This window comes from Lolium perenne, chromosome 6 (assembly GCF_019359855.2).
Source record: "Lolium perenne isolate Kyuss_39 chromosome 6, Kyuss_2.0, whole genome shotgun sequence".
NCBI lineage: Eukaryota > Viridiplantae > Streptophyta > Magnoliopsida > Poales > Poaceae > Lolium > Lolium perenne.
The window spans coordinates 199,262,051-199,287,175 of NC_067249.2; the positions used below are offsets into that span (position 1 = coordinate 199,262,051).

At 45.0% G+C, this 25,125-nt stretch overlaps 1 protein-coding gene across 1 annotated transcript; it reads left to right on the forward strand.

Annotated features, from left to right (window-relative positions):
• The first annotated feature begins 1,486 nt into the window (after positions 1–1,486).
• On the forward strand, positions 1,487–7,141 carry LOC127306437 (thioredoxin reductase NTRB). Its single transcript, XM_051337076.2, has 2 exons — positions 1,487–2,475; positions 6,825–7,141. The coding sequence occupies exons 1-2, from the start codon at positions 1,551–1,553 to the stop codon at positions 6,893–6,895; spliced, it is 996 nt and encodes a 331-aa protein (XP_051193036.1). The 5' UTR covers positions 1,487–1,550; the 3' UTR covers positions 6,896–7,141.
• Positions 7,142–25,125: the final 17,984 nt, after the last annotated feature.

Here is a 25,125-nt window from a genome sequence, read left to right on the forward strand (position 1 = left end):
AGGTATAAACCAACTATATCAGGCAGTATCGGTTCTTATATTTGCATGACCATATGGGGTGAAATAAAGGGAACAATATAAATTCATTAGTTCCAACTACCCTGCAACTAGATCTTGTCTAGGAGGATCTGGAGGAACTATTTCTCTCAGATGGCTGCATCAAGGAGGAGGGGCCGCCGCGCGAGCATTTCGTCGAGCACTTTGTGCTCGCGCGGGAGAAGAAGAGGGAGGGGAGGGGAGAGATCGAGCTCACCGACGATAGGGGTGGAGGAGGAGGTTGACGACGACGGCTGGGGTGGAGGACGCGGCGGCTCCTCCTCCTTGACGCGGCGCCGGCCCCTCCTCCTTGATGCGGTGGCCCCTCCTCCTCCACGCCGCAGTGGCTTGTGCTGCTGGGGATGGGTGGAGCGTGGCGGCACGCGGCCCTCGTGGAGGAAAGCGGCGGCAGCGCTCACCATGGAAGGCGGCGGCGCGCGGCGGTAGGGAGAGGAATAGAGGGGTACGAGCGAGGGAGGGGGTACGGCAGATATATAAACGCGCAATTTCTGTGGCGTACCAGCACCAGTGCGCCACAGAATCACATATTTCTGTGGTGCACCAGAAGTAGTGCGCCACAGAATCACTTATTACTGTGACGCACTGCTAGTCCTTGCGCCACAGAAATAACGACACCAATTATTGGTGGTGGCAGGATGTGGGCCTCACCTTATTTCTGTGGCGCATGGACTAGCAGTGCGCCATAAAACTAAGCTATTTTTGTGGCGCACTTTGACTCGTGCGCCACAGATATTGTTTCTGTGGCGCATAAGAAGTTGGTGCGCCACAGAAATAAGATCTCATCTATAAGGTTTTTCCTACTAGTGGTTATATACTTAGTTAATCTTGATACTACAAAAATAATTTTTACTCTTCAGCTTGGCATACACTGTGTCCATATCTTTTAGCATATGTGTAGAATCATATAGTATCGCTTTTATATCGAGATATTAAAGATACGATGATACATATCGGGTTCCGACTAAGATGCTGCTAGATTAAGATACCATCGCAATATGTAGCAATTGAACATATTAGTATCGTAAGATACTATGATACGTGGGACAACCATGCTCGTAAGCAGAAATTTTTAAGGTCCACTACATCCACAATTGCCATAGCAAGAATTAAGCATTGTGGGATTCTGTAAGCAGAAATTTTCTAAAGGTCAAAGCACATCCGTGACTAGTTTTTTTTTTTTTTTTTTTTTTTTTTGAGGGGACATCCGTGAGTAGTTGGAGTAGTTGGTACGAGGGACAAGATCAGAATGGCTGGGGTTGAAATCAGCTCGGAGAAAAGTAACCGGCAAATACCAAAATGCCAAGCACATACTATGTGTCTTTTTTTTTTCGAATACATACTACTATGTGTCACGAACCCACGATTGATTGGCTGGTTCCTTGGCTCCGTCAAGACCCGAATCACGACTCACGACACGAGTAGTAATTTCATTCCTCGCGAAACCCCTTATCAACCGCCGCCGCCGCCGCCAAGCCAAGCCAAGCCAAGCAGCCATGGAGGGATCCGCCGCCGCGCCGCTCCGCACGCGCGTGTGCATCATCGGCAGCGGCCCGGCCGCGCACACGGCGGCCATCTACGCGGCCCGCGCGGAGCTCAAGCCCGTGCTCTTCGAGGGCTGGATGGCGAACGACATCGCGGCGGGGGGCCAGCTCACCACCACCACCGACGTCGAGAACTTCCCGGGCTTCCCCACGGGCATCATGGGCATCGACCTCATGGACAACTGCCGCGCCCAGTCCGCCCGCTTCGGGACCAACATCCTCTCCGAGACCGTCACCGAGGTCGACTTCTCCGCGCGCCCCTTCCGCGTCGCCTCCGACTCCACCACCGTGCTCGCCGACGCCGTCGTCGTCGCCACGGGCGCCGTCGCGCGCCGCCTCCACTTCGAGGGGTCCGACGCCTACTGGAACCGCGGCATCTCCGCCTGCGCCGTCTGCGACGGCGCCGCCCCCATCTTCCGGAACAAGCCCATCGCCGTCATCGGCGGCGGCGACTCCGCCATGGAGGAGGGCAACTTCCTCACCAAGTACGGATCCAAGGTCTACATCATCCACCGCCGCGACACCTTCCGCGCGTCCAAGATTATGCAGGCCAGGGCGCTCTCCAACCCCAAGATCCAGGTCGTCTGGGACTCTGAGGTCGTCGAGGCCTACGGCGGCGCTGGCGGCGGCCCCTTGGCTGGGGTTAAGGTCAAGAACTTGGTGACCGGTGAGGTCTCTGATCTCCAGGTGTCCGGCCTCTTCTTCGCCATCGGGCATGAGCCGGCCACCAAGTTTCTCAATGGCCAGCTTGAGCTCCATGCCGATGGGTATGTGGCCACCAAGCCAGGATCTACGCATACCAGTGTAGAGGGTGTCTTTGCTGCTGGGGATGTGCAGGACAAGAAGTACCGTCAGGCCATTACTGCCGCTGGATCAGGTATTATCATAACACCATGTGAATTAATTGTATATTTGCCTTGCTAGTGATCAATTTGCTTTTTTTGTCATGTAAATTTCACCAGAAAGCACCCATATTGTCTACTAGCTTAATGTTGCTTTTTCCCTATGTGACAATAGGATGTGGTGTTTAAGCAGTTGGAACAAAATGAGTTTGAACTAAAATTTTAGTTTAGTAAATCTGTAAATGTAAGAACCGAGCTAGTAACTGTGAGATTCTATGATTGGTGCCCAAACCTGCTGAATATGCGCGACATCTTACTGTTTCCAAGCAGGGGTTGGGAATCGGTTTCTTTTCCTTACGACTTACCTTGGTAGCAGGGTTCCATTTCATTGTAGTGACAGAATATCAAGGTATTTTTTTGCCTTCTGCCTGGTTAACAAAACCTAGGTACAATGGGAAGTGGGAACTAAGCTAAACTATTTCATTATTATTTGTGTGACAATGCACTAGACATCTGTTCAGTACATTTAAGAACCACGCTAGTCATACAGGTAGCAGGGTTCCATTACTTTACAATAACAGAATAGACCCAGAATACAGACCAAATGGAAGGAGAAAAGGTAAACTTTCAGGTTTTTGCCGCCTGCCTGGCCAAGGAAACCTAACCAGAACGAACTGCCATATCAGGGCTGTGAAACATAGGTGCTCTTGCCACATCCTCAGAAATTGCAGTCGAACCTGCAGGCGCAGTTGGCTGAAGTGGAGGTCGATTCTGACTAGACTAGCCCCTGATTCCTCGTTGCGTAGCTGGTGCTAGTTTAGCCAGCAAGGTCTCCTTTTCAGATCCAATTGAAAACCTGCCCAGTATTGTAGAAAAGAACAACATGTAGCAGATCAGCTCATCAAGGTTTGATCAATTTTTCCTCAAGACCTACCCTTTTCCAGGGTTTCCATAGTGCCAAACACATAGGATGTCACTAGTATTACACTATTACCTCATTTGATTTGAGGTTGAACTGGGTGAAACCTCCCCTTCGTGCAATTTTGAAGTTTTTGTTGGGAATACAAGGGAAGTCTTCATGTTAGTTAGTTTCAGGTTCTTTAAAGTTGAGGTAAAAATGAAGGATACATCGTGTATCTTTTTTTTTAGAGAAAAGGCTTAAAAGCCCTGCTTAATAGGAAAGCAAAGGATCTGCTGGGGATAACAGCTATAACAGTACCATACAAACTGGGAAAATAAACTGGGGTTACCAGCAAAAGCAACAAAAACACCCACAACGCACCCAGTATCATTACAGCTAGGAAAAACACACACATGAGCTAGGGTGTCACAGTCATGACTTGAGCAGGACTTAAATTGCAAACAAAAGCAGCTCTACACTAGCCTATCCCTCGGCGTGATGCCAACATCGGATGAAACTGTTTTGCTGAGAGCTTCAGCTTCTCCACTGGTTGATGCCATTTTCCCCTACACTTTTATGGGAACAGGGCCTTCCACTGCGAAAGAAAAGAGATAGTTTTGGATATGTTAGTTAGCAGAGAGGGGCAAATCTTGTTGTTGAACACCAAAACGTTTCTTGTATTCCAGATGGACCATGCCAGCACCCCAAGCACTGCCCAGCCGTTACGATTAGAACCAGCACCAGGAGGTTTAAGAGCCACATCAATAAAATCTCCAAAATCTTTGGGTGGCCGTAGCCAACCCAAAGCTTCTTTGATAAACAACCAATTGATATGAGACAGAGGGCAAAGAAAAATCAAGTGTTTAACAGTTTCAAGTTCACCACACAATTTAGACCCAGGTTCCCCAGGCCAACCCTTATTTTTTTAAATCTGCTGTCACTTGAATACACCCTTTGAAACACATCCAAACAAAAAAATTTAACCTTCAGCGGCATGTTGGATTTCCAGAGCTCCACATAATCCGGGTATCCTACACACCTGGATAAAGGATCTCATCATAAAGCGATTTTGAAGTAAAACAACCAGTTTTAGTTAGCAACCAATAGCCCTCATCCGCAGCATCTAGGAGCTGCATATCTGCAAGCATCTGGCGAAGGCCATCCCACTCCTCCCCTTCCCGAGGGCCAAAAGAGCAATGAAAAGAGAAGCTTAGACCCCAAGCCTAATCACCTCATTAACCGAAGCATCGATCGCAGCGAGCAAAAATAGAAGGAAAACACTCACTAAGCGGCACATGCCCTAGCCCAACATCCCTCCAAAAATTAGTTTTACGCCCATCACCAACTCGCCAGACCCCGTTTCACCCAATGTTTAACCTTATGGAGACCCTTCCAGAACTGGGAAGCTCCTGCAGGATCAGACTGGGAAAAAACTCCATCTCCCAAATACTTTTTCTTCAGAATTTGACAGCTCAAATCCTGGTCACCTCTTTCAATCTTCATTATCCACTTAGGAAGTAGCGAGATGTTCTTAGCTGTGCCCTCGGTGAAACCCAAGCCTCCAAATTCTCTTGGCTTACAAATATCTTTCCAGTTAACCATATGATATACTTGTGTAACCCTCCATTGCCTTCCCAATAAAACTTTGCTTTTACCATATCAGCTTTGTAGTGAATACCTTCTGAGAGAAGATATACACCCATTACATATGTAGGAATATTGCTAGAAAAAAATCAATCAGAATTTTCTGACCTCCCATCGACACCGGCTGCCAATTACCCAAACACTTCTGAATTTTTGTCACCACAAACTCCAGATCTGATGCTAAAAGTTTCCTATGAGATACCGGCACTCAGTGGCGGAGCCTGCCTGTAATTAGAGCCTGGGCAAATTCTAGCTGTAGTTGCTTTGTCGAGTATTTGCCCATTAAAATAGCTTCTCTAATCACTATTCCCTACTAGTATTGTAATGGAGTTTGCCAAGCCCGGGCATGCCGGGCCGTGGCTCCGCCACTGCCGGCACTCCCAAGTATTTCATAGGCAACGAACCAATGTCATTTTTCACAATTAAAGATACATCGTCTATTTAGGTTGGAGCAAACTTTTCCATGCTACACTGTTATGGCTGACTATATAATTCCTGAGAGCAAGTGCAGAATGTTATTGCCATAGCATGGTAAGTGACACTCAAGCAGTTGACACTGTTGTGTAGTATACTTAGTAAGGTTATGTTCCAAAAGTATTAGTCAGACTAGGACCCTCACAACAGATATAAGTTCATTTATCCTAAACTATAGGCAGAAGTATTGGATCTGCCACTTTAGTTTGGGTGTTTATTATCTTTGTCGCTGGAACATGCTAATTCTATACTGTCTCTTTAAACAGTCAATTAATGCTATACTGTCTCTTTAAATAGTCAATTGATGTGCAGAATGCTACTACAAAGTTTTCCTTTTCTAACTAGAAGCTGATGTTTTACCGAAAATCTTATGTTGATCGATCAATGTTTAACATGGGTAGTATAAGGTGAAATCTTTTTCTTTTGTTATGAGTAGTTTGAGATGTGTGGTTCATCATTCAGTCTTAGTTGCAATATAATCCTCTATCGGTGCCTGCTGCCTGTTGCTTGGTTTAAAAGGCGACGCCTTAACGCCTTCTGGTGGGGGTGCGCCTGGACGCATAGGCGCTCAAGGCGCAAGGCGAGGCGACGCCTTCAGTCGAAGCGAATCGAAGGAAAGGGCTCCGGCCCAGTTTACTCAAAGGGCAAAAAAGAATTATCCCCGGCCCAACCGGCCCAACGAGACGGGACTGGACGAGCAAAGACGCATCACAACCTCGACCTCTCTGTCCCCGCAGCTTCTGTTGCCGTCGGAGGAGGCCATCCGAGATGGGGCAAGGAGGAGGAGGAGGCCGGGCGGCGAGGCAGCCACCGTGGCGCCCGGCGGTGCTGCAGACTCCTAGGACGCCCGGAAGGAGATGCCCGGAAGCTTGGCCGGAGGAGGAGATCTGGCGGAGGAGGAGCTGGCCGCCGGAGAAGAGAGAGCTCCTCTCTCTCTCTCTCTCTCTCTCTCTCTCTCTCAATCCACTCGATTTAGGTCATGGTGTGTTCCCCTCCTTCTCTCCTCTCTTTACCCTCTCAATCCCCTCTCGATTTCCCTCCAATTTGGCCCCAATTTCACTTTTCCCGCCGCCAGCTCTCTTTCCTGCTCACCTGTTGATGGCGTCCCAACGCGAGCAGAGCGTCCAGAAGCGAGGAAGGCGACGACTTCGACGCCTAGGCGAGGGAATCTGGACGCCTTCGTCAGAAACCAAAGGCGAGCCCGACGCCCTGCCCTCCTCGACCGCTTGGACGCCTAAGCGTCGCCTAAGCGACGCCTTTAAAACCATGGCCTGTTGACAATATAATTTATTGCGAATTGGCATTAGTTAGTGGCTCCTGATGAGCATATGATTCTGCCGCAAATATCTAACTCAGTTTATACAGGGTGCATGGCTGCCTTGGATGCGGAGCACTATCTGCAAGAGGTCGGTGCACAGGAGGGCAAGTCTGATTGACTATCTCTTGATGAAAGGATCACCTCCAGCCCTTCCACAAGTCCGTTGGCGGCGCTGAAAGCCGCACTCTGAGATTGCCGGTGTGTGTTGGCTCGTCTCCCGATTATTTCTGTAGATTTCTTATGATGCTTATTAGCACAACATTATTCGAGTAGCAACTCCCATTGGTGTCCTGGAAAATTATTTGCATGTGAACGGAACTTGAATTGATTGAAATTTAGGATTGATGAACTCATATTTTTCTCATACTATCTTATTTTTCTGCCTGATATTATGATGTTGCTGCCTTTTCGTATAACGGTCACACGTATTCTGAAAAGAAATGCCCAGTGGCCTCTCGTCCTAGTTTTATGTAACAAAGACACTGGATGTCACTAAAAAGTAACCGTTGCAACCAAGCCGAAATCTGGGAGGTAACGCAGCAACCCAGACATCGCGTATACAGACAGTATCATGTTCCACAACTAGTTCCAAAACAGAACAATGTCTGAACGCAGGGCAGGCCAGCTACTGAACTAACCCAAGACCAAAGATGTGATTATCTTGGGAAAACATTTCGAGACCTAGCGCTTTGGCGATCACCAGGGCGATCTAGGGTTTTGTCGACCCCCCTTCCAGAGCCTACTCTGGGCGCGGGGTGCTGATCTCTTGGCTTGAGGAGGCGCTCGGGTTTCTGGCTGGGTGTTCTCGTCCTTCCTCTGCTTTGTCGGAGGGGCTAGGGTTCCGAAGTTCTGGGTGGCAGTTTCAATCTGGTGAGTGTTTTTCTCTGTTATGGCGAGTACGGAGTCCTCCTCGTCTCAGGTAGGAGGATCGGGTGCTAAGAAGGATGAGCTGATTGGTGATCTGTTGCAACGTCTTGGTCTGGAGGAGGATGAACTTGATGACCTCGTCTTCAAGGAGGAAGATTAAGCGCCGAAACAGGGATTCAAGTGGATGGCTTTGCTAAAAGTCCATACGGCAAATCAATTCAGTCCCATTACTTTTGAGCAGCATATGACGAGATTAAAAGCAAGGATATGCAGGTGCACATGCATGATCTTACAAACTCGGCGGCCAAGAGGGGTTTAGATATGAATGAGAAAGATGAAATTTTGGAAGCTGCAAAAGACACTGGTAATGGCTCTGTTGCTAGTGGGATGCCTATGATGGTCAGGCTGCTAATGGCAATCCTGGAGGTGATTTGGACAAGGATCGCAAGAAACGAACAAAGAAGGATGGATCTAACTCCTCCTCACTAGGATCGGCGGAGTCCCACGAGGGCTCCGTCCGGTCGCAATGAAAATCTTAGTCTGCAACTGTCGTGGGTTGGGTAATGCCGCGGCAGTTCTTGCGCTTCTAGATGTTTTGAGGCGCCATAACCCCGAGGTGGTGTTTTTGTCGGAGACCCACCTTGATTCTTATCCGGCTGATTGTCTTAGGAGGAGAATGAGGATGGATTTTAAAATAGTTTAGGCTAGTTATGGTTGGAAAGGAGGTATTCTGCTGTTGTGGAGAGCTGAAGTGAAAGTATCTCAATTGTATGCTCACCCAAACTATATTGATGTGAGAATTGAGGAGAATGCCCAAAAGATATGGAGGTTTACTGGGATGTATGGTGAATTCAAGTGGAGGGACAAATACAAAACTTGGCAGAGAATCCGGGATATGCATAGCCGGCACAACCTCCCTTGGATTTTGATAGGAGATCTAAATGAAATTTTATATGATCATGAAAAAGAGGGAGGCAGGGTAAGACCGCAACAGTTCATGCAAGCCTTCCAGGATACTTTGACTGATTGTGGGCTAGATGATCTCGGGTATGTGGGAGATAGGTTCACTTGGCACCCTGGAAATATTCGTGAAAGATTGGATAGAGGCTTCGGAAATTCGGCATGGATTGATTGCACCCGGAGGCGGCTGTTGTCAACCTGGAATATAATCACTCGGATCACCGTCCTCTATTGCTTGATACATACTAGTACTATGCTGCAGCTCCAGGGGCGGTTAATCGTCCCTTGCAGTTTGAAGCGAAGTGGATGAGGGAGGAGTCCTTTCGCGATGTGGTGGAAGAGAAGTGGACAACATCGTCGGGGCCGATCGACGTACTCGATTGCCTCAAAGCCATGCATGATGGGCTTCACATGTGGGATCAAAAGTGCTCAAAAAGCCCAAGAAACAACTACGACAAGCCAAACGTGAACTCGAAGTTTTGATGAGAGGGCAGATTACTCCGGATAATGACCAGAAAAAGTATGAACTTGCATCCCTGATTGAAAAACTTTTAGAACAAGAGAAAATAAAGAGGAGACAACGTGCCCGTGCTAACTGGCTTCAACATGGTGACAAAAACACGGCTTATTTCCAGGGTTTTGCATCAGCCCGTAGGAAAAAGAATCTTATCAAAACACTGAAGAGTGAAAATGGCCAGTTCGTGGAGGGTACTGAAAATCTTAATCCTGTGGTGGTCAACTATTTCACAAACCTATTTTCGTCAGAAGTGAATGTTACTAATCCGGCTTTCACTGATAAAATAACTCCTAAAGTCACCTCTGAGATGAATGATAAACTGATTGCTCCTTACACTGCAGAGGATGTCAAAAAGGCTGTGTTCAGCATTGACGATCTCAAGGCGCCTGGACCGGATGGCCTCCATGCGTTCTTCTATAAAAAAATCTGGCATCTTGTGGGAACCGACATTACAAATGTAGTCCTTAAGGAAATTAATGATAAGGTTATTCCGAATGGGTGGAATGAAACAATCATGGTGCTTATTCCAAAAATCGATGTTCTTGAAGAGGTATCTCAATTCCGACATATTTCACTTTGTAATGTCGTTTATAAGATTATCTCTAAGATATTTGTAGCTAGGCTCAAGATTATGCTCCCAGAGATTATTTCTCCTACTCAAAATGCTTTTGCCCCTGGAAGACTGATTACTGACAATGTTCTTGTGGCTTATGAATGTATCCATAAAATCAAAAATAAAAGGAAAGGAAAAGATTGGCTATGTGCAGTTAAGTTGGATATGCATAAAGCCTATGACAGAGTTGAATGGAATTTCCCGAGAAATATGATGATTAAGCTTGGTTTTCATACTCAGTGGGTTGAGATGGTCATGGCTTGTGTTACCTCGGTGACATATTCAGTAAGATCCAACTCCCAACTAACTGAGGATTTTACTCCCACTAGAGGGATCCGGCGTGGAGACCCTCTCTCTCCATATCTATTCCTGTTATGTGCAGAATGTTTATCAAGTTGTTTGATGCAAGCCGAGGAGGTTGGTGGCATGGAAGGGATAAATGTGTGCAGGAATGCACCATCAGTATCACATCTATTATTTGCTGATGATTCCTTAATTCTCTTGAATGCAGATTTGAATAATGCAACCTCATTGCAACAAGTTCTTGATGACTATTGTGCTAACTCAGGTCAGATGATAAGTGTGGCTAAATCAAGTATATTCTTCATCCCTAATACACATGTGGATGTGAAAGTGGATATTTGTAATACCCTGAATATTAATACGGAAGCTATTTCTGATAAGTACCTTGGACTCCCAGCTATTGTGGGCGCAGACATGAGTGATTGTTTCATGCATTTTGTGAAACGAGTAATCATGAGATTTAAAGGATGTAAGGAAAAATTGTTGTCTATTGGGGGTAAAGAAATTCTTCTTAAAGTTGTTGCTCACGCTATTCCTATTTATGCAATGTCTTTATTTCTGCTTCCTAAGAAAGTTTGCAAGAAGATTAATGATGTTATATCTCAATTATGGTAGGGAGATGATGATCAAGGCAGAAAAATGCACTGGTTCTCTTGGTGGAAACTTTGTTTCCCAAAGAAAGAGGGCGGCATGGGCTTTAAGGATCTTTACTCTTTTAATCTAGCAATGTTGGCCAAGCAAGTTTGGAGATTAATTGCAGATCCCAACTCTCTATGTGCCCAGGTCCTGAAAGCTAAATATTTTCCGTCGGGAGACATCCTTAATGCTGGACCAAAGGCAGGCTCTTTCTTTACTTGGCAAAGCATTGTGGCCGGGATTCAGACTTTTAAAATAGGCTATATATGGCGCATTGGTGATGGTGAGAATATTAGTGCAAATAGGAAAATTTCTACCAAACAAGGTGCTTGTATTATGTTCAATGTTAGTGAGCACCCGGTTTCTGGGAATTGGGACCAGGAGTTGATCACATCTCTTTTCAACCCTCGGGATGTTTCACGGATTCTACAAATTCCCCTTAATCACAATGCATTGGAAGATTTTATTGCTTGGCATGGTACAAAATCTAGCATCTTTTGTGTTCGGTCGGCCTACTACATTAAGTGGAGACATAGGTTTAATGGGCAGACTATGAGACAACTTGTCCAGGGTACTTGATACGCGTACAGCACGCGTCCATTGGGAACCCCAAGAGGAAGGTGTGATGCGTACAGCGGCAAGTTTTCACTCAGTAAGAAACCAAGGTTTATCGAACCAGTAGGAGCCAAGAAGCACGTTGAAGGTTGATGGCGGCGAGATGTAGTGCGGCGCAACACCAGGGATTCCGGCGCCAACGTGGAACCTGCACAACACAACCAAAGTACTTTGCCCCAACGAAACAGTGAGGTTGTCAATCTCACCGGCTTGCTGTAACAAAGGATTAGATGTATAGTGTGGATGATGATTGTTTGCAGAAAACAATAGAACAAGTATTGCAGTAGATTGTATTCGATGTAAAAGAATGGACCGGGGTCCACAGTTCACTAGAGGTGTCTCTCCCATAAGATAAATAGCATGTTGGGTGAACAAATTACAGTTGGGCAATTGACAAATAGAGAGAGCATGACAATGCACATACATGATATGATGAGTATTGTGAGATTTAATTGGGCATTACGACAAAGTACATATACCGCTATCCAGCATGCATCTATGCCTAAAAAGTCCACCTTCAGGTTATCATCCGAACCCCTTCCAGTATTAAGTTGAAAACAACAGACAATTGCATTAAGTGTGGTGCGTAATGTAATCAATAACTACATCCTCGGACATAGCATCGATGTTTTATCCCTAGTGGCAACAACACATCCACAACCTTAGAACTTTCTGTCACTGTCCCAGATTTAATGGAGGCATGAACCCACTATCTAGCATAAATACTCCCTCTTGGAGTTAAGAGTAAAAACTTGGCCAGAGCCTCTACTAATAACGGAGAGCATGCAAGATCATAAACAACACATAGATAATAGATTGATAATCAACATAGCATAGTATTCTCTATCCATCGGATCCCAACAAACACAACATATAGCATTACAGATAGATGATCTTGATCATGTTAGGCAGCTCACAAGACCCGACAATGAAGCATAATGAGGAGAAGACGACCATCTAGCTACTGCTATGGACCCATAGTCCAGGGGTGAACTACTCACTCATCACTCCGGAGGCGACCATGGCGGTGAAGAGTCCTCCGGGAGATGATTCCCCTCTCCGGCAGGGTGCCGGAGGCGATCTCCTGAATCCCCCGAGATGGGATTGGCGGCGGCGGCGTCTCTGGAAGGTTTTCCGTATCGTGGCTCTCGGTACTGGGGGTTTCACGACGAAGACTATATGTAGGCGGAAGGGCAGGTCAGGAGGCGTCACGGGGGCCCCACACGCTAGGGCCGCGCGGGCCCCCCTTGGGCCGCGCCGCCCTAGTGTGGCGGCGCCCCGTGGCCCCACTTCGTCTCTCCCTCGGTCTTCTGGAAGCTTCGTGGCAAAATAGGCCCCTGGGCGTTGATTTCGTCCAATTCCGAGAATATTTCCTTACTAGGATTTCTGAAACCAAAAACAGCAGAAACAAAGACAGCGGCTCTTCGGCATCTCGTTAATAGGTTAGTGCCGGAAAATGCATAAATATGACATAAAGTATGCATAAAACATGTAGATATCATCAACAATGTGGCATGGAACATAAGAAATTATCGATACGTCGGAGACGTATCAGCATCCCCAAGCTTAGTTTTCGTCGTCCAGCGAGTGTAAACGATAACAAAGATAATTTCTGGAGTGACATGCCATCATAACCTTGATCATACTATTGTAAGCATATGTAATTAATGCAGCGATCAAAACAATGGTAAATGACATGAGTAAACAAATGAATCATATAGCAAAGACCTTTCATGAATAGTACTTCAAGACAAGCATCAATAAGTCTTGCATAAGAGTTAACTCATAAAGCAATAATTCAAAGTAAAGGTATTGAAGCAACACAAAGGAAGATTAAGTTTCAGCGGTTGCTTTCAACTTGTAACATGTATATCTCATGGATAGTTGTCAATGTAAAGTAATATAACTAGTGCAATATGCAAGTATGTAGGAATCAATGCACAGTTCACACAAGTGTTTGCTTCTTGAGGTGGAGAGAGATAGGTGAACTGACTCAACATAAAAAGTAAAAGAAAGGCCCTTCGCAGAGGAAAGTATTGATTGCTATATTTGTGCTAGAGCTTTGGTTTTGAAAACAAGAAACAATTTTGTCAACGGTAGTAATAAAGCATATGTGTTATGTAAATTATATCCTACAAGTTGCAAGCCTCATGCATAGTATACTAATAGTGCCCGCACCTTGTCCTAATTAGCTCGGATTACCTGGATTATCATTGCAATGCATATGTTTTAACCAAGTGTCACAAAGGGGTACCTCTATGCCGCCTGTACAAAGGTCTAAGGAGAAAGGTCGCATTGGATTTCTCGCTATTGACTATTCTCAACTTAGACATCCATACCGGGACAACATAGACAACAGATAATGGACTTCTCTTTTATGCATAAGCATTCAACAATTATTAATTTTCTCATATGAGATTGAGGATATTTGTCCAAAACTGAAACTTCCACCATGGATCATGGCTTTAGTTAGCGGCCCAATGTTCTTCTCTAACATTATGCATGCTCTAACCATTCTAGCGGTAAATCTCCCTTACTTCAGACAAGACGGACATGCATAGCAACTCACATGATATTCAACAAAGAGTAGTTGATAGCGTCCCCAGGAACATGGTTATCGCACAACAAGCAACTTAATAAGAGATAAAGTGCATAAGTACATATTCAATACCACAATAGTTTTTAGGCTATTTGTCCCATGAGCTATATATTGCAAAGGTAGAGGATAGAAATTTAAAGGTAGCACTCAAGCAATTTACTTTGGAATGGCGGAGAAATACCATGTAGTAGGTAGGTATGGTGGACACAAATGGCATAGTGGTTGGCTCAAGTATTTTGGATGCATGAGAAGTATTCCCTCTCGATACAAGGCTTAGGCTAGCAAGGTTTATTTGAAACAAACACAAGGATGAACCGGTGCAGCAAAACTCACATAAAAGACATATTGTAAACATTATAAGACTCTACACCATCTTCCTTGTTGTTCAAACTCAATACTAGAAATTATCTAGACCTTAGAGAGACCAATTATGCAAACCAAATTTTAGCAAGCTCTATGTATTTCTTCATTAATAGGTGCAAAGTATATGATGCAAGAGCTTAAACATGAGCACAACAATTGCCAAGTATCACATTATCCAAGACATTATAGCAATTACTACATGTATCATTTCCCGATTCCAACCATATAACAATTTAACGAAGAAGATTCAACCTTCGCCATGAATATTATGAGTAAAGCATAAGGACATATTTGTCCATATGCAACAGCGGAGCGTGTCTCTCTCCCACACAATGAATGCTAGGATCCATTTTATTCAAACAAAACAAAAACAAAAACAAACCGACGCTCCAAGCAAAGTACATGAGATGTGATGGAATAAAAATATAGTTTCACTAGAGGAACCTGATAATGTTGTCGATGAAGAAGGGGATGCCTTGGGCATCCCCAAGCTTAGACGCTTGAGTCTTCTTGAAATATGCAGGGGTGAACCACCGGGGCATCCCCAAGCTTAGAGCTTTCACTCTCCTTGATCATATTGTATCATCTCCCTCTCTTGATCCTTGAAAACTTCCTCCACACCAAACTCAAAACAACTCATTAGAGGGTTAGTGCACAATCAAAATTTACATGTTCAGAGGTGACACAATCATTCTTAACACTTCTGGACATTGCACAAAGCTACTGAAAGTTAATGGAATCGAAAAATCCATCAAGCATAGCAAAATAGGCAATGCGAAATAAAAGGCAGAATCTGTCAAAACAGAACAGTCTGTAAAGACAAATTTTATTGAGGCACCAGACTTGCTCAAATTGAATGAAAGTTGCGTACATATCTGAGGATCACTCACGTAAATTGGCATAATTTTCTGAGTTATCTACAGAGAATTAGGCCCAGATTCGTGACAGCAAAGAAATCTGTTTCTGCGCAGTAATCCAAATCTAGTATGAACCTTACTATCAACGACTTTACTTGGCACAACAATGCACAAAACTAAGATAAGGAGAGGTTGCTACAGTAGTAACAACTTCCAAGACTCAAATATAAAATAAAAGTACGTTAGTGAAAACATGGGTTGTCTCCCATAAGCGCTTTTCTTTAACGCCTTTCAGCTAGGCGCAGAAAGTGTGAATCAAGTATTATCAAGAGATGATGCACCAACATTACCTTGGGTTTTGCACCTACCTTGTTGTTTCCTTTTCTTACTCTTTGATTTAGGGAATACATGTCTTCCCCCCGGTGTAGAGGTGAATTTTAGGGTGCCTTCTCCCATATCTATGACTGCTCCCAATAGTTTCAGCAGGGATCTTCCGAGTGTGATTTGTCCTGTTCCTACACATTCAATAACAAGATAATCAATGGATATTGTTCTTCCAAGAATGGTTGTATGCACACCCGCAGCTATTCCCTTAGGAATTATAACAGAGTTATCAATAAGAGTTATTCCTTCTCCCCCTTCAACGAATCCCCAAAGTGCCAAAGATTCATGAATACTCTTAGGCATAAGGCAAAATTCAGACATAATATCATAATTAGCATGAAGAGTTTGATCACCAATAACAATTCTAACAGTAGGATCCCATAATGAAGGTTCAGAGTTCACTAAAACTTGATCAAGACGGTTACGAACATATCTATAATTTTCGTTTAAGCGAGATGCACTTGTCTCAAGAGTGTTTAATCTATTATAAATGCTAATAAGGGCTGAATCAAAGTTATTAGCTGAATCATGTGATGCAACCAATTTCTTTATGGCATTAAAAGCTTGATCCCCATTGCAATGAAGGAAATCTCCTCCCACTAAAGCATCCAAGGCATATCTATAGCGAATCATAAGACCAAAATAAAAGTTACTAAGAAGCAAACTTAGAGTCATTTGAGGTTCAGCTTTACGATAAGAATCAAAAATTATGGACCAAGCATCTTTAAAACTCTCCTCATCCCCTTGTTTAAAAGTGAAGACTAATTCCTCAGGTGAAGAAGTAACAGGTGCAGAACTAGACATGGTAACAAAAGTAAAATGCAAGTAACTAATTTTTTTTGTGTTTTTGATATAGCAAACAAGATAGCAAATAAAGTAAAACTAGCAACTAATTTTTTTGTATTTTGATTTAGTGCAGCAAACAAAGTAGTAAATAAAATAAAGCAAGACAAAAACAAAGTAAAGAGATTGGAAGTGGAGACTCCCCTTGCAGCGTGTCTTGATCTCCCCGGCAACGGCGCCAGAAAAAGAGCTTGATACGCGTACAGCACGCGTCCGTTGGGAACCCCAAGAGGAAGGTGTGATGCGTACAGCGGCAAGTTTTCCCTCAGTAAGAAACCAAGGTTTATCGAACCAGTAGGAGCCAAGAAGCACGTTGAAGGTTGATGGCGGCGAGATGTAGTGCGGCGCAACACCAGGGATTCCGGCGCCAACTGAAGGAGATATGCCCAAGAGGCAATAATAAAAGTGGTTATTATATATATCTTTATGTTTATGATAAATGTTTATATACCATGCTATAATTGTATTAACCGAAACATTGATACATGTGTGATATGTAAACAACAAAGAGTCCCTAGTATGCCTCTTAACTAGCTTGTTGATTAATGGATGATTAGTTTCATAATCATGAACATTGGATGTTATTAATAACAAGGTTATATCATTGTATGAATGATGTAATGGACACACCCAATTAAGCGTAGCATAAGATCACGTCATTAAGTTATTTGCTATAAGCTTTCGATACATAGTTACCTAGTCCTTATGACCATGAGATCATGTAAATCACTTATACCGAAAAGGTACTTTGATTACATCAAACGCCACTGCGTAAATGGGTGGTTATAAAGGTGGGATTAAGTATCCGAAAAGTATGAGTTGAGGCATATGGATCAACAGTGGGATTTGTCCATCCCGATGACGGATAGATATACTCTGGGCCCTCTCGGTGGAATGTCGTCTAATGTCTTGCAAGCATATGAATGAGTTCATAAGAGACCACATACCACGGTACGAGTAAAGAGTACTTGTCAGGAGACGAGGTTGAACAAGGTATGGAGTGATACCGATGATCAAACCTCGGACAAGTAAAATATCGCGTGATAAAGGGAATTGGTATCGTATGTGAATGGTTCATTCGATCACTAAAGTCATCGTTGAATATGTGGGAGCCATTATGGATCTCCAGATCCCGCTATTGGTTATTGGTTGGAGTGAGTACTCAACCATGTCCGCATAGTTCACGAACCGTAGGGTGACACACTTAAAGTTGGATGTTGAAATGTTAGAACTTGAATATGGAATGGAGTTCGAATATTTGTTCGGAGTCCCGGATGAGATCCCGGACATCACGAGGAGTTCTAGAATGGTCTGGAGAATAAGATTCATATATAGGAAGTCATTTTATAAGATTTAAAATGATCCGGAAGGTTCTATGGAAGGTTCTAGAAGGTTCTAGAAAAGTCCGGAAGAAACCACTATGGAAGGCGGAGTCCCAAAGGGACTCCACCTCCATGGACGGCCAACCCTAGAGGGGGAGGAGTCCCAAGTGGACTCCCCCAAAGGGGGCCGGCCACCCCCCCCCCACATGGAAGGGGGGAATCCCACCCCAAGTGGGATTCCCACCTTGGGTAGGTTTCCCTATCACATGGAAGGTTTTGGGTTCGGGTCTTATTCGGAGACTTGTAGTCCAACACTTGGGGCTTCCACCTATATAATGAGGGCCAAGGGGAGGGGGCCGGCCACCCCAACAACCACAAGGTGGCCGCACCCCTATAGTGGCCGGCGCCCCCTCTCCCCAAACCCTAGCCGCCCCGCTCCTCCACTTCCCGCACGCTTAGCGAAGCTCCGCCGGGTTTCTCCACCACCACCGACACCACGCCGTCGTGCTGTAGGATTCAAGAGGAGCTACTACTTCCGTTGCCCGCTGGAACGGGGAGGTGGACGTCGTCTTCATCAACAACCGAACGTGTGATCGAGTACGGAGGTGCTGCCCGTTCGTGGCGCCGTGATCAAGATCTTCTACGCGTTTTGCAAGCGGCAAGTGAACGTCTACCGCAGCAACAAGAGCCTCATCTTGTAGGCTTTGGAATCTCTTCAAGGGTGAGACTCGATAATCCCCTCGTTGCTACCGTCTTCTAGATTGCATCTTGGCTTGGATTGCGTGTTCGCGGTAGGAAATTTTTTGTTTTCTATGCAACGAATCCCTACAGTGGTATCAGAGTCGTGTCTATGCATAGATGGTTGCACGAGTAGAACACAATGGTTTTGTGGGCGTTGATGCTCTTGTTATCTTTAGTTTGAGTACTTTGCATCTTTGTGGCATAGTGGGATGAAGCGGCTCGGACTAACTTTACATGACCGCGTTCATGAGACTTGTTCCTCGTTCGACATGCAACTTGTATTGCATAAGAGGCTTTGCGGGTGTCTGTCTCTCCTACTATAGTGAAGATTCAATTTACTCTTCTATTGACAACATTAGTATCAACGTTGTGGTTCATGTTCGTAGGTAGATTAGATCTCTCTCGAAAACCCTAAACCACGTAAAATATGCAAACCAAATTAGAGACGTCTAACTTGTTTTTGCAAGGTTTGGTGATGTGATATGGCCATAATGTGATGATGAATATGTATGAGATGATCATTATTGTATTGTGGCAACCGGCAGGAGCCTTATGGTTGTCTTTAAATTTCATGTTGAGTAGTATTTCAAAGTAGTTGTAATAGTTGCTACATGGAGGACAATCATGAAGACGGCGCCATTGACCTTGACGCTACGCCGACGATGATGGAGATCATGCCCGAAGATGATGGAGATCATGTCCATGCTTTGGAGATGAAGATCAAAGGCGCAAAGACAAAAGGGCCATATCATATCACATATGAACTGCATGTGATGTTAATCCTTTTATGCATCTTATTTTGCTTAGATCGCGACGGTAGCATTATAAGATGATCCCTCACTAAAATCTCAAGATAATAAAGTGTTCATCCTTAGTAGCACCGTTGCCAAGACTTGTCGTTTCGAAGCATCTCGTGATGATCGGGTGTGATAGAATCAACAAGTGCATACACACTACAAGAAAAGTTCTGATAGACAACGTCTCAAAATCGTCCACTAAGGGGTATTTTTCGTCGCCTATGGGCCTAACCCGACGATATGGGTTCTGTTGTGGAAACTGCGTCAGGCAAAGTCCTACGACGATTTTTTCGGTCCGTCGCGCTTGGGCGCCCTTCCGCCACGGAAAATCGGACCGTTGCCCAAGTGTTTCCGGGAGCCCGTTGACTGCTGACGTCATGCAAGCGACACGTGGCGGACGCCGTTAGCGCGCGATTAACGGCGTTAACCTACTGAAACCCGTGGTAGATGGTAGGCCCACACGAGGCCTGCCACGTCTTAAGCGGGCCGGGCCAGCTGACATAGTTTGACCGGTCAACTATATAGCTGGCTGGTCCATTAGTTACATGGGCCGGGCCTAACCTCTAAGGTTTGACTGGTCAAAACTTAAATGGGCCGGCCCATTTAACATGTGGGGTCCACCTTACAGCAACTGGGCCGACCCAAGAAGCAAGTGGGCCGGGCCAAAACACAGTGGGTCCCACTTTCTGTTAAAGGGCCGGCCCATTTAGTGTGTGGGGTCCACCATATAGCAAGTGGGCGGGCCAAAAACACGGTGGGTCCCACTTTCCGGTTAAAGGGCCGGCCCATTTAAAATGTGGGGTCCACCATAAAGCAACTGGGCCGGCCCAACAAGAAAGTGGGCCGGGCCAAAAACACAGCCGGGTCCCACCTGCCGGTTAACGGGCCGGCCCATTTGGTGAGTGGGGTCCACCAAAAAGCAAGTGGGCGGCCCAACAAGATAGTGGGCGGGCCAAAAGCACGGTGGGTCCCACCTTCCTGTTAAACGGCCGGCCCATTTAGTATGTGGTGTCCACCATATAGCAAGTGGGCCGGCCCAACAAGATAGTGGGCCGGGCCAAAAACACAGATGGGTCCCACTTTCCAGTTAAAAGGCCGGCCCATTTAGTATGTGGGGTCCACCATATAGCAAGTGGGCCGGCCCAACAAGGTAGTGGGCCGGGCCAAAAACACAGGTGGGTCCCACCTTCTGTTAAAGGGCGGCCCATTTACCATGTGGGACCACCATATAGCAAATAGGTGGCCCAACAAGATAGTGGGCCGGCCCAATAAGCATGTGGATCCCACTATCGTGTAACCGGGCCGGCCTACTAAAGAAGTGGGCTGGCCCAAAATGAAAGTGGGTCCCACACTACGTAAGTGGGCCGGCCCAATGTTGTTGTAGTGCCCTACTTGTTTGACTAGTCAACTTGCATTACATTTCAAGAGCCTAAAATCTGATATCAATGATACACACAATTACATACACAAATAAAACAGGTAGGAAAATTACAAGGCAATTAATGTGCCCAAACAAAAAAATTACATAGAATCATTGAGGACTTCTATTAGCATCATCAATAACACGTTGACACTTGGCAATCGCCTTGATTGAATCTTGTGTACTCTTTGTCAACATATCGACTACAGATCTTAAAGCGGCAATACCATGTCTTTTTTAAAGTACGGCCTTGAGATATTTCTTGTTTGATGAAAGCAATGGTCTAGGTTGACGGCTATGAGAAGATGCATCGGAAGAAATATCGGAACTTTTTGTGGGCCTCACTTCTAATGAAGATTGCTTGATAACAACTGCATTATGATAATTATGCAAAAAGAGTTAAACGATGAACTATGCAAACATTTATTATGCAATGTAGATATAAGATAATAACAAGTTGCATAAATAAGACAATGTATGGAACTTGTACTAAGCACAAACTTACATCATAATGTTGCACAGGGGTCGCTACAGATCCTTTTTTGGCGACTATCTTCTAATGATGACTCGCTTCATTAAAAGCTGCATTACAGTAACATTGCAAACATAGTTACAACAATTAACTATTCAAACATGTATTACGCAATGTAGAGATCAGATAACGACATGTAGCAGAAATAAGCACAAGATAAGATAAGATGCATGTACTAAGCACATCTTGGCTCGCTGCAGTCCTTCTCTTGCGTGCACTAGTCGTGGTCAACATGCTGTCATTTTAGGTTCAGCCATCAAGTGAAATGCTAATCCTCCTGCTCCATTGTCCTTAATCTGTGTTTAGATATCACATTTAAGACCAAGTCAGCTGGTTTCAAATAACAAAAAACTTGAGCTGCCAAATGAATAAGCCAATATTTACCGGATATCGAGATTAAAACCAACTAGATGTTGCTTTGCATGAGATACGAATTTCAGACATTCAGATTTAGAGTAGGGTAATGCCAAGGTTTTCCACATAAAGTAAAGCGGCATTAAGAATGACCAAATGTCGAGTTCAAATCACCTTCGCAGTTTCTCCAAGACAAGCATATCAAATAGGCGTAAACATAGTAAAGCATGAATGGCATTGCTATGGCGGGGTTCCAAGTGTTAATCTCTTGCATAAGGAACAATGCATATAGGTTATAGATAATAACGGAAGTAAGCGCCAAAATTACCAACCAAGAACTCAGATTCCAACCTTCCCTAGCGTCCCCGCTGTTAATGTTGGATGTTCTAATAAGTGGTTCGCATGATCAATCCCTAGGAAAAATAACATTGACAAGTCAGTCTACGATAATACAAAGACCAGACATGCACGCAGCAATAACTATATAAGCTAAAGACGAGGTATAAGAGCAGGCAGATTGGAAATGCACATAGCATGATTATAAAAGCGATGTGAGAATAACGAGACACGAGAAAACAGCTAGCAGCTAGCGGTGAGCTAATGACGTGGTATAAGAACAAGCAGATTGGAAATGCCCATAGCATGACTATAAAAACGATGCGACAATAGCATGCGGTACAAAAACGATTAGGCAGCAAATGAATGGGTATAAGGCTATAAATATGTGGATGCACACAGTGTCGATAGAATGAACGGGATGGTAGCGACCGGATAATGCTTTTGTCTTGTACAATATTTAAACAAACTTCATGCGAAGCAACACATCAAGAAAGTTAACGGCATATGAGATCTGCAAATAACTACACAAAACATGGCTAAAGAAACACCGCGATCTAACGGGCCAGCGTACTAACCAAGCTGCGGCGGGGTGGACGGGGCGGCAACTTGCATTCCAAGCGGCGGCGAACGCGGGAGACGATGAATCGACCTGTTTCGCAGAAGCGGGCGTTAGTGAAGCAGATCTGGTTGGCTGGCAAGGGATTCGGTGAAGTTGATACAGCCGCTGCGCCGAGGTAGTCGGTGGCGAGGTCGGCGGTGAAGCAGATCCGTCGGTGGAGAGGTCGGCTGTGAAGCAGATCCGTCGGTGGCGAGGTCGGCGGTGAAGCAGATCCGTCGGTGACGAGGGCGGCGGGGGAGCGGATCTGGTGGGTGGATAGCCAACACGATCAAGGCTACGCCGTGGAGGAGTATGCCGGCGGCGAAGCAGATCTAGTACTGTAGAGAGTCAGAGCTTTGGCGTGTGAGAGTATTTTTGAGCTAATGGGGCGAATGGTTGGTGGGTGGGTGTGGGCCTGTGGGGAGGGTTCGGGATCTAGGCAAGATATTTCATTGTTACCGAATGAGCCCTCCATGGTCGGTGGGTTGTAGCTTAGGACCAGGGTTAAAAGGGTAAAACTGGTCACGGGATTTTCGAATGGATGCGGCGGGATGATTTGGCGCGCGGCCGAAATTTTCAGTTTCAAGCTACGAGCGTAACGACAAAAATAATGTTCTTCCCCGGGGAGCTCTCATTTCTTCCTCTTCTCTTTCTCTCTCGAGTCTCTCCCACTCCCCGGCTCCTCTCCCCCTTCTCTCCGGCGGCCTCGCCGGCCGGAGACGAGGCCGACTTCTCTCTGTATATTGTACACCCTCCGAACTAAATTAATTGATTCAACTTTCCTTAGACGTGTATGTATCTAGAGTAAAAACATGTGTGGATACATCCATATTTAGATAAGCAAAGTTGAGTCAGCTAATTTGGATCCGAGGGAGTTAGTGTTGTTGTAAGCTTAGATCCGGTGTTTCCCATGAGCGAGAATGGCGCAATGGAGTCGGGGATCTCGTCATCGGCTTCGGATCTGGCCTATGGTGAATCTGGCGGATCTTGCCGGCCAAACCCCGATCTGGTGCCATCAATGTGATGGCGCTAACGGTGAGGCTTGCTTTGGTCGGTGCTTCGGATCTGGTCAATGGGGAAGTCAAGCTGCTAAAGTTCACAAGCTCGGGGCATACGACGGCGTCATCCGTCTTGCCCGTGCACATCTTGGCCTTTCGGCGGCCCTTCTCGAGCCAATATGCCGTTGTCTGAGGCCCTTCTTCTCCTTCGTCCTGGCGACTACCGGCGACACCGTCCCAAGTGGTGCGTCCCCGGCGACGGAGTTCTTTGGAAAGGATGCGGAGCAGAGATCGATGTGCGGTCGAGAAGGACTCGATTGATTTTCTTCTATATGTTTTGGGGTCCTTTTTGTAAAGTTGCAGGTTCTATTAGTTATTGTCTAGTACTTTTGGTCCTCTATGTAATTTTTTGGACTAGTTTCCATTGGCACCGATAAACTTGAATTTTGACAAGTTCACAGGGAAAAAAATCCTTTGCACATATGGCCTATCATGTATAAACATTCTTGAGATTTAAACTATATGTAATGTGCCATGCATTAACCCTAAACCATATATATGTAACTAACCCTAGCTGATCAAACCCAACTTAATTAAAACAAATAACCCTAAACTATACGCATGCACTTTATGCGCATAGGCGCGGGTGCCTCTAATAATGTGTGTGCGCACTCGATCGATGATCCCTAAACCTTATACAACCCTGAAACCCTAATCCCTAATCCCTAAACCCTAAACACCCTAAACACTAAACCCTATACCCTAAACCCTAGCCCTAACCCTAAACCCTAATTAAACCCTATATATAGGCCAACGACACTTAATTGTGCATCAAGCAGGCCAGGGGTGCCTCGCGGTCCTCTAATTAAATTAAATGTGCCATGCATTAACCCTAAACCATATATATGTAACTAACCATAGCTAATCAACCCTACTTAATGAAAACACATAACCCTAAAGTATACTAGCTATAACCCGATCTAATAAAAACATGCTCTATATATAGCAGCTAGCTAGCAAACCTTAGATTAACACCAATTAAAATATACATGGCCTACATCGATCATGTTGTATAACATATCCCTGAGATTCATTAATTAATTATATAATTATCTTGATAAATTAATTAACTCTAATTTTGACAAGTTCTCTCGAATGAAAACACATTTGATTAAGTTGCCTCATAATATATATATAATTAGTGTGCATGCATGGCCTACCATGCATTCGTGCATATATTTTAATGTATATTTGAACATATTCTTGGGGATTTCAATCTCTCTCTCGATCATCTATATATCGTTGGTGGCCAAAAAAACACACATATATATGCATGCAATTTATGCGTAAAGGCGCGGGTGCCTCTAATAATGTGTGTGCGCACTCGATCGATGATCCCTAAACCTTAAACAACCCTAAAACCTTAAATCTCTAATCCCTAATCCCTAAACCTAAACACCCTAAACACTAAACCCTAAACCCTAGACCCTAAACCCTAACCCTAACCCTAACCCTAACCCTAAACCCTAGCTAACCCTAAACCCTAATTAAACCCTATGTATAGGCCAACGACACTTTAATTGTGCATCGAGCAAAGCGGCCGGGGTGCCTCGCGGTCCTCTAATTAAATTAAATGTGCCATGCATTAACCCTAAACCATATATATGTAACTAACCCTAGCTAATCAACC

Bases quoted from the DNA above. Each gene is read 5' to 3' on its own strand.
- LOC127306437 (XM_051337076.2), top strand. From the start codon at position 1,551: ATGGAGGGATCCGCCGCCGCGCCGCTCCGCACGCGCGTGTGCATCATC. The intron at 2,476-6,824 runs GTATTATCATAA...CAGTTTATACAG, and splicing joins CATTACTGCCGCTGGATCAG to GGTGCATGGCTGCCTTGGAT.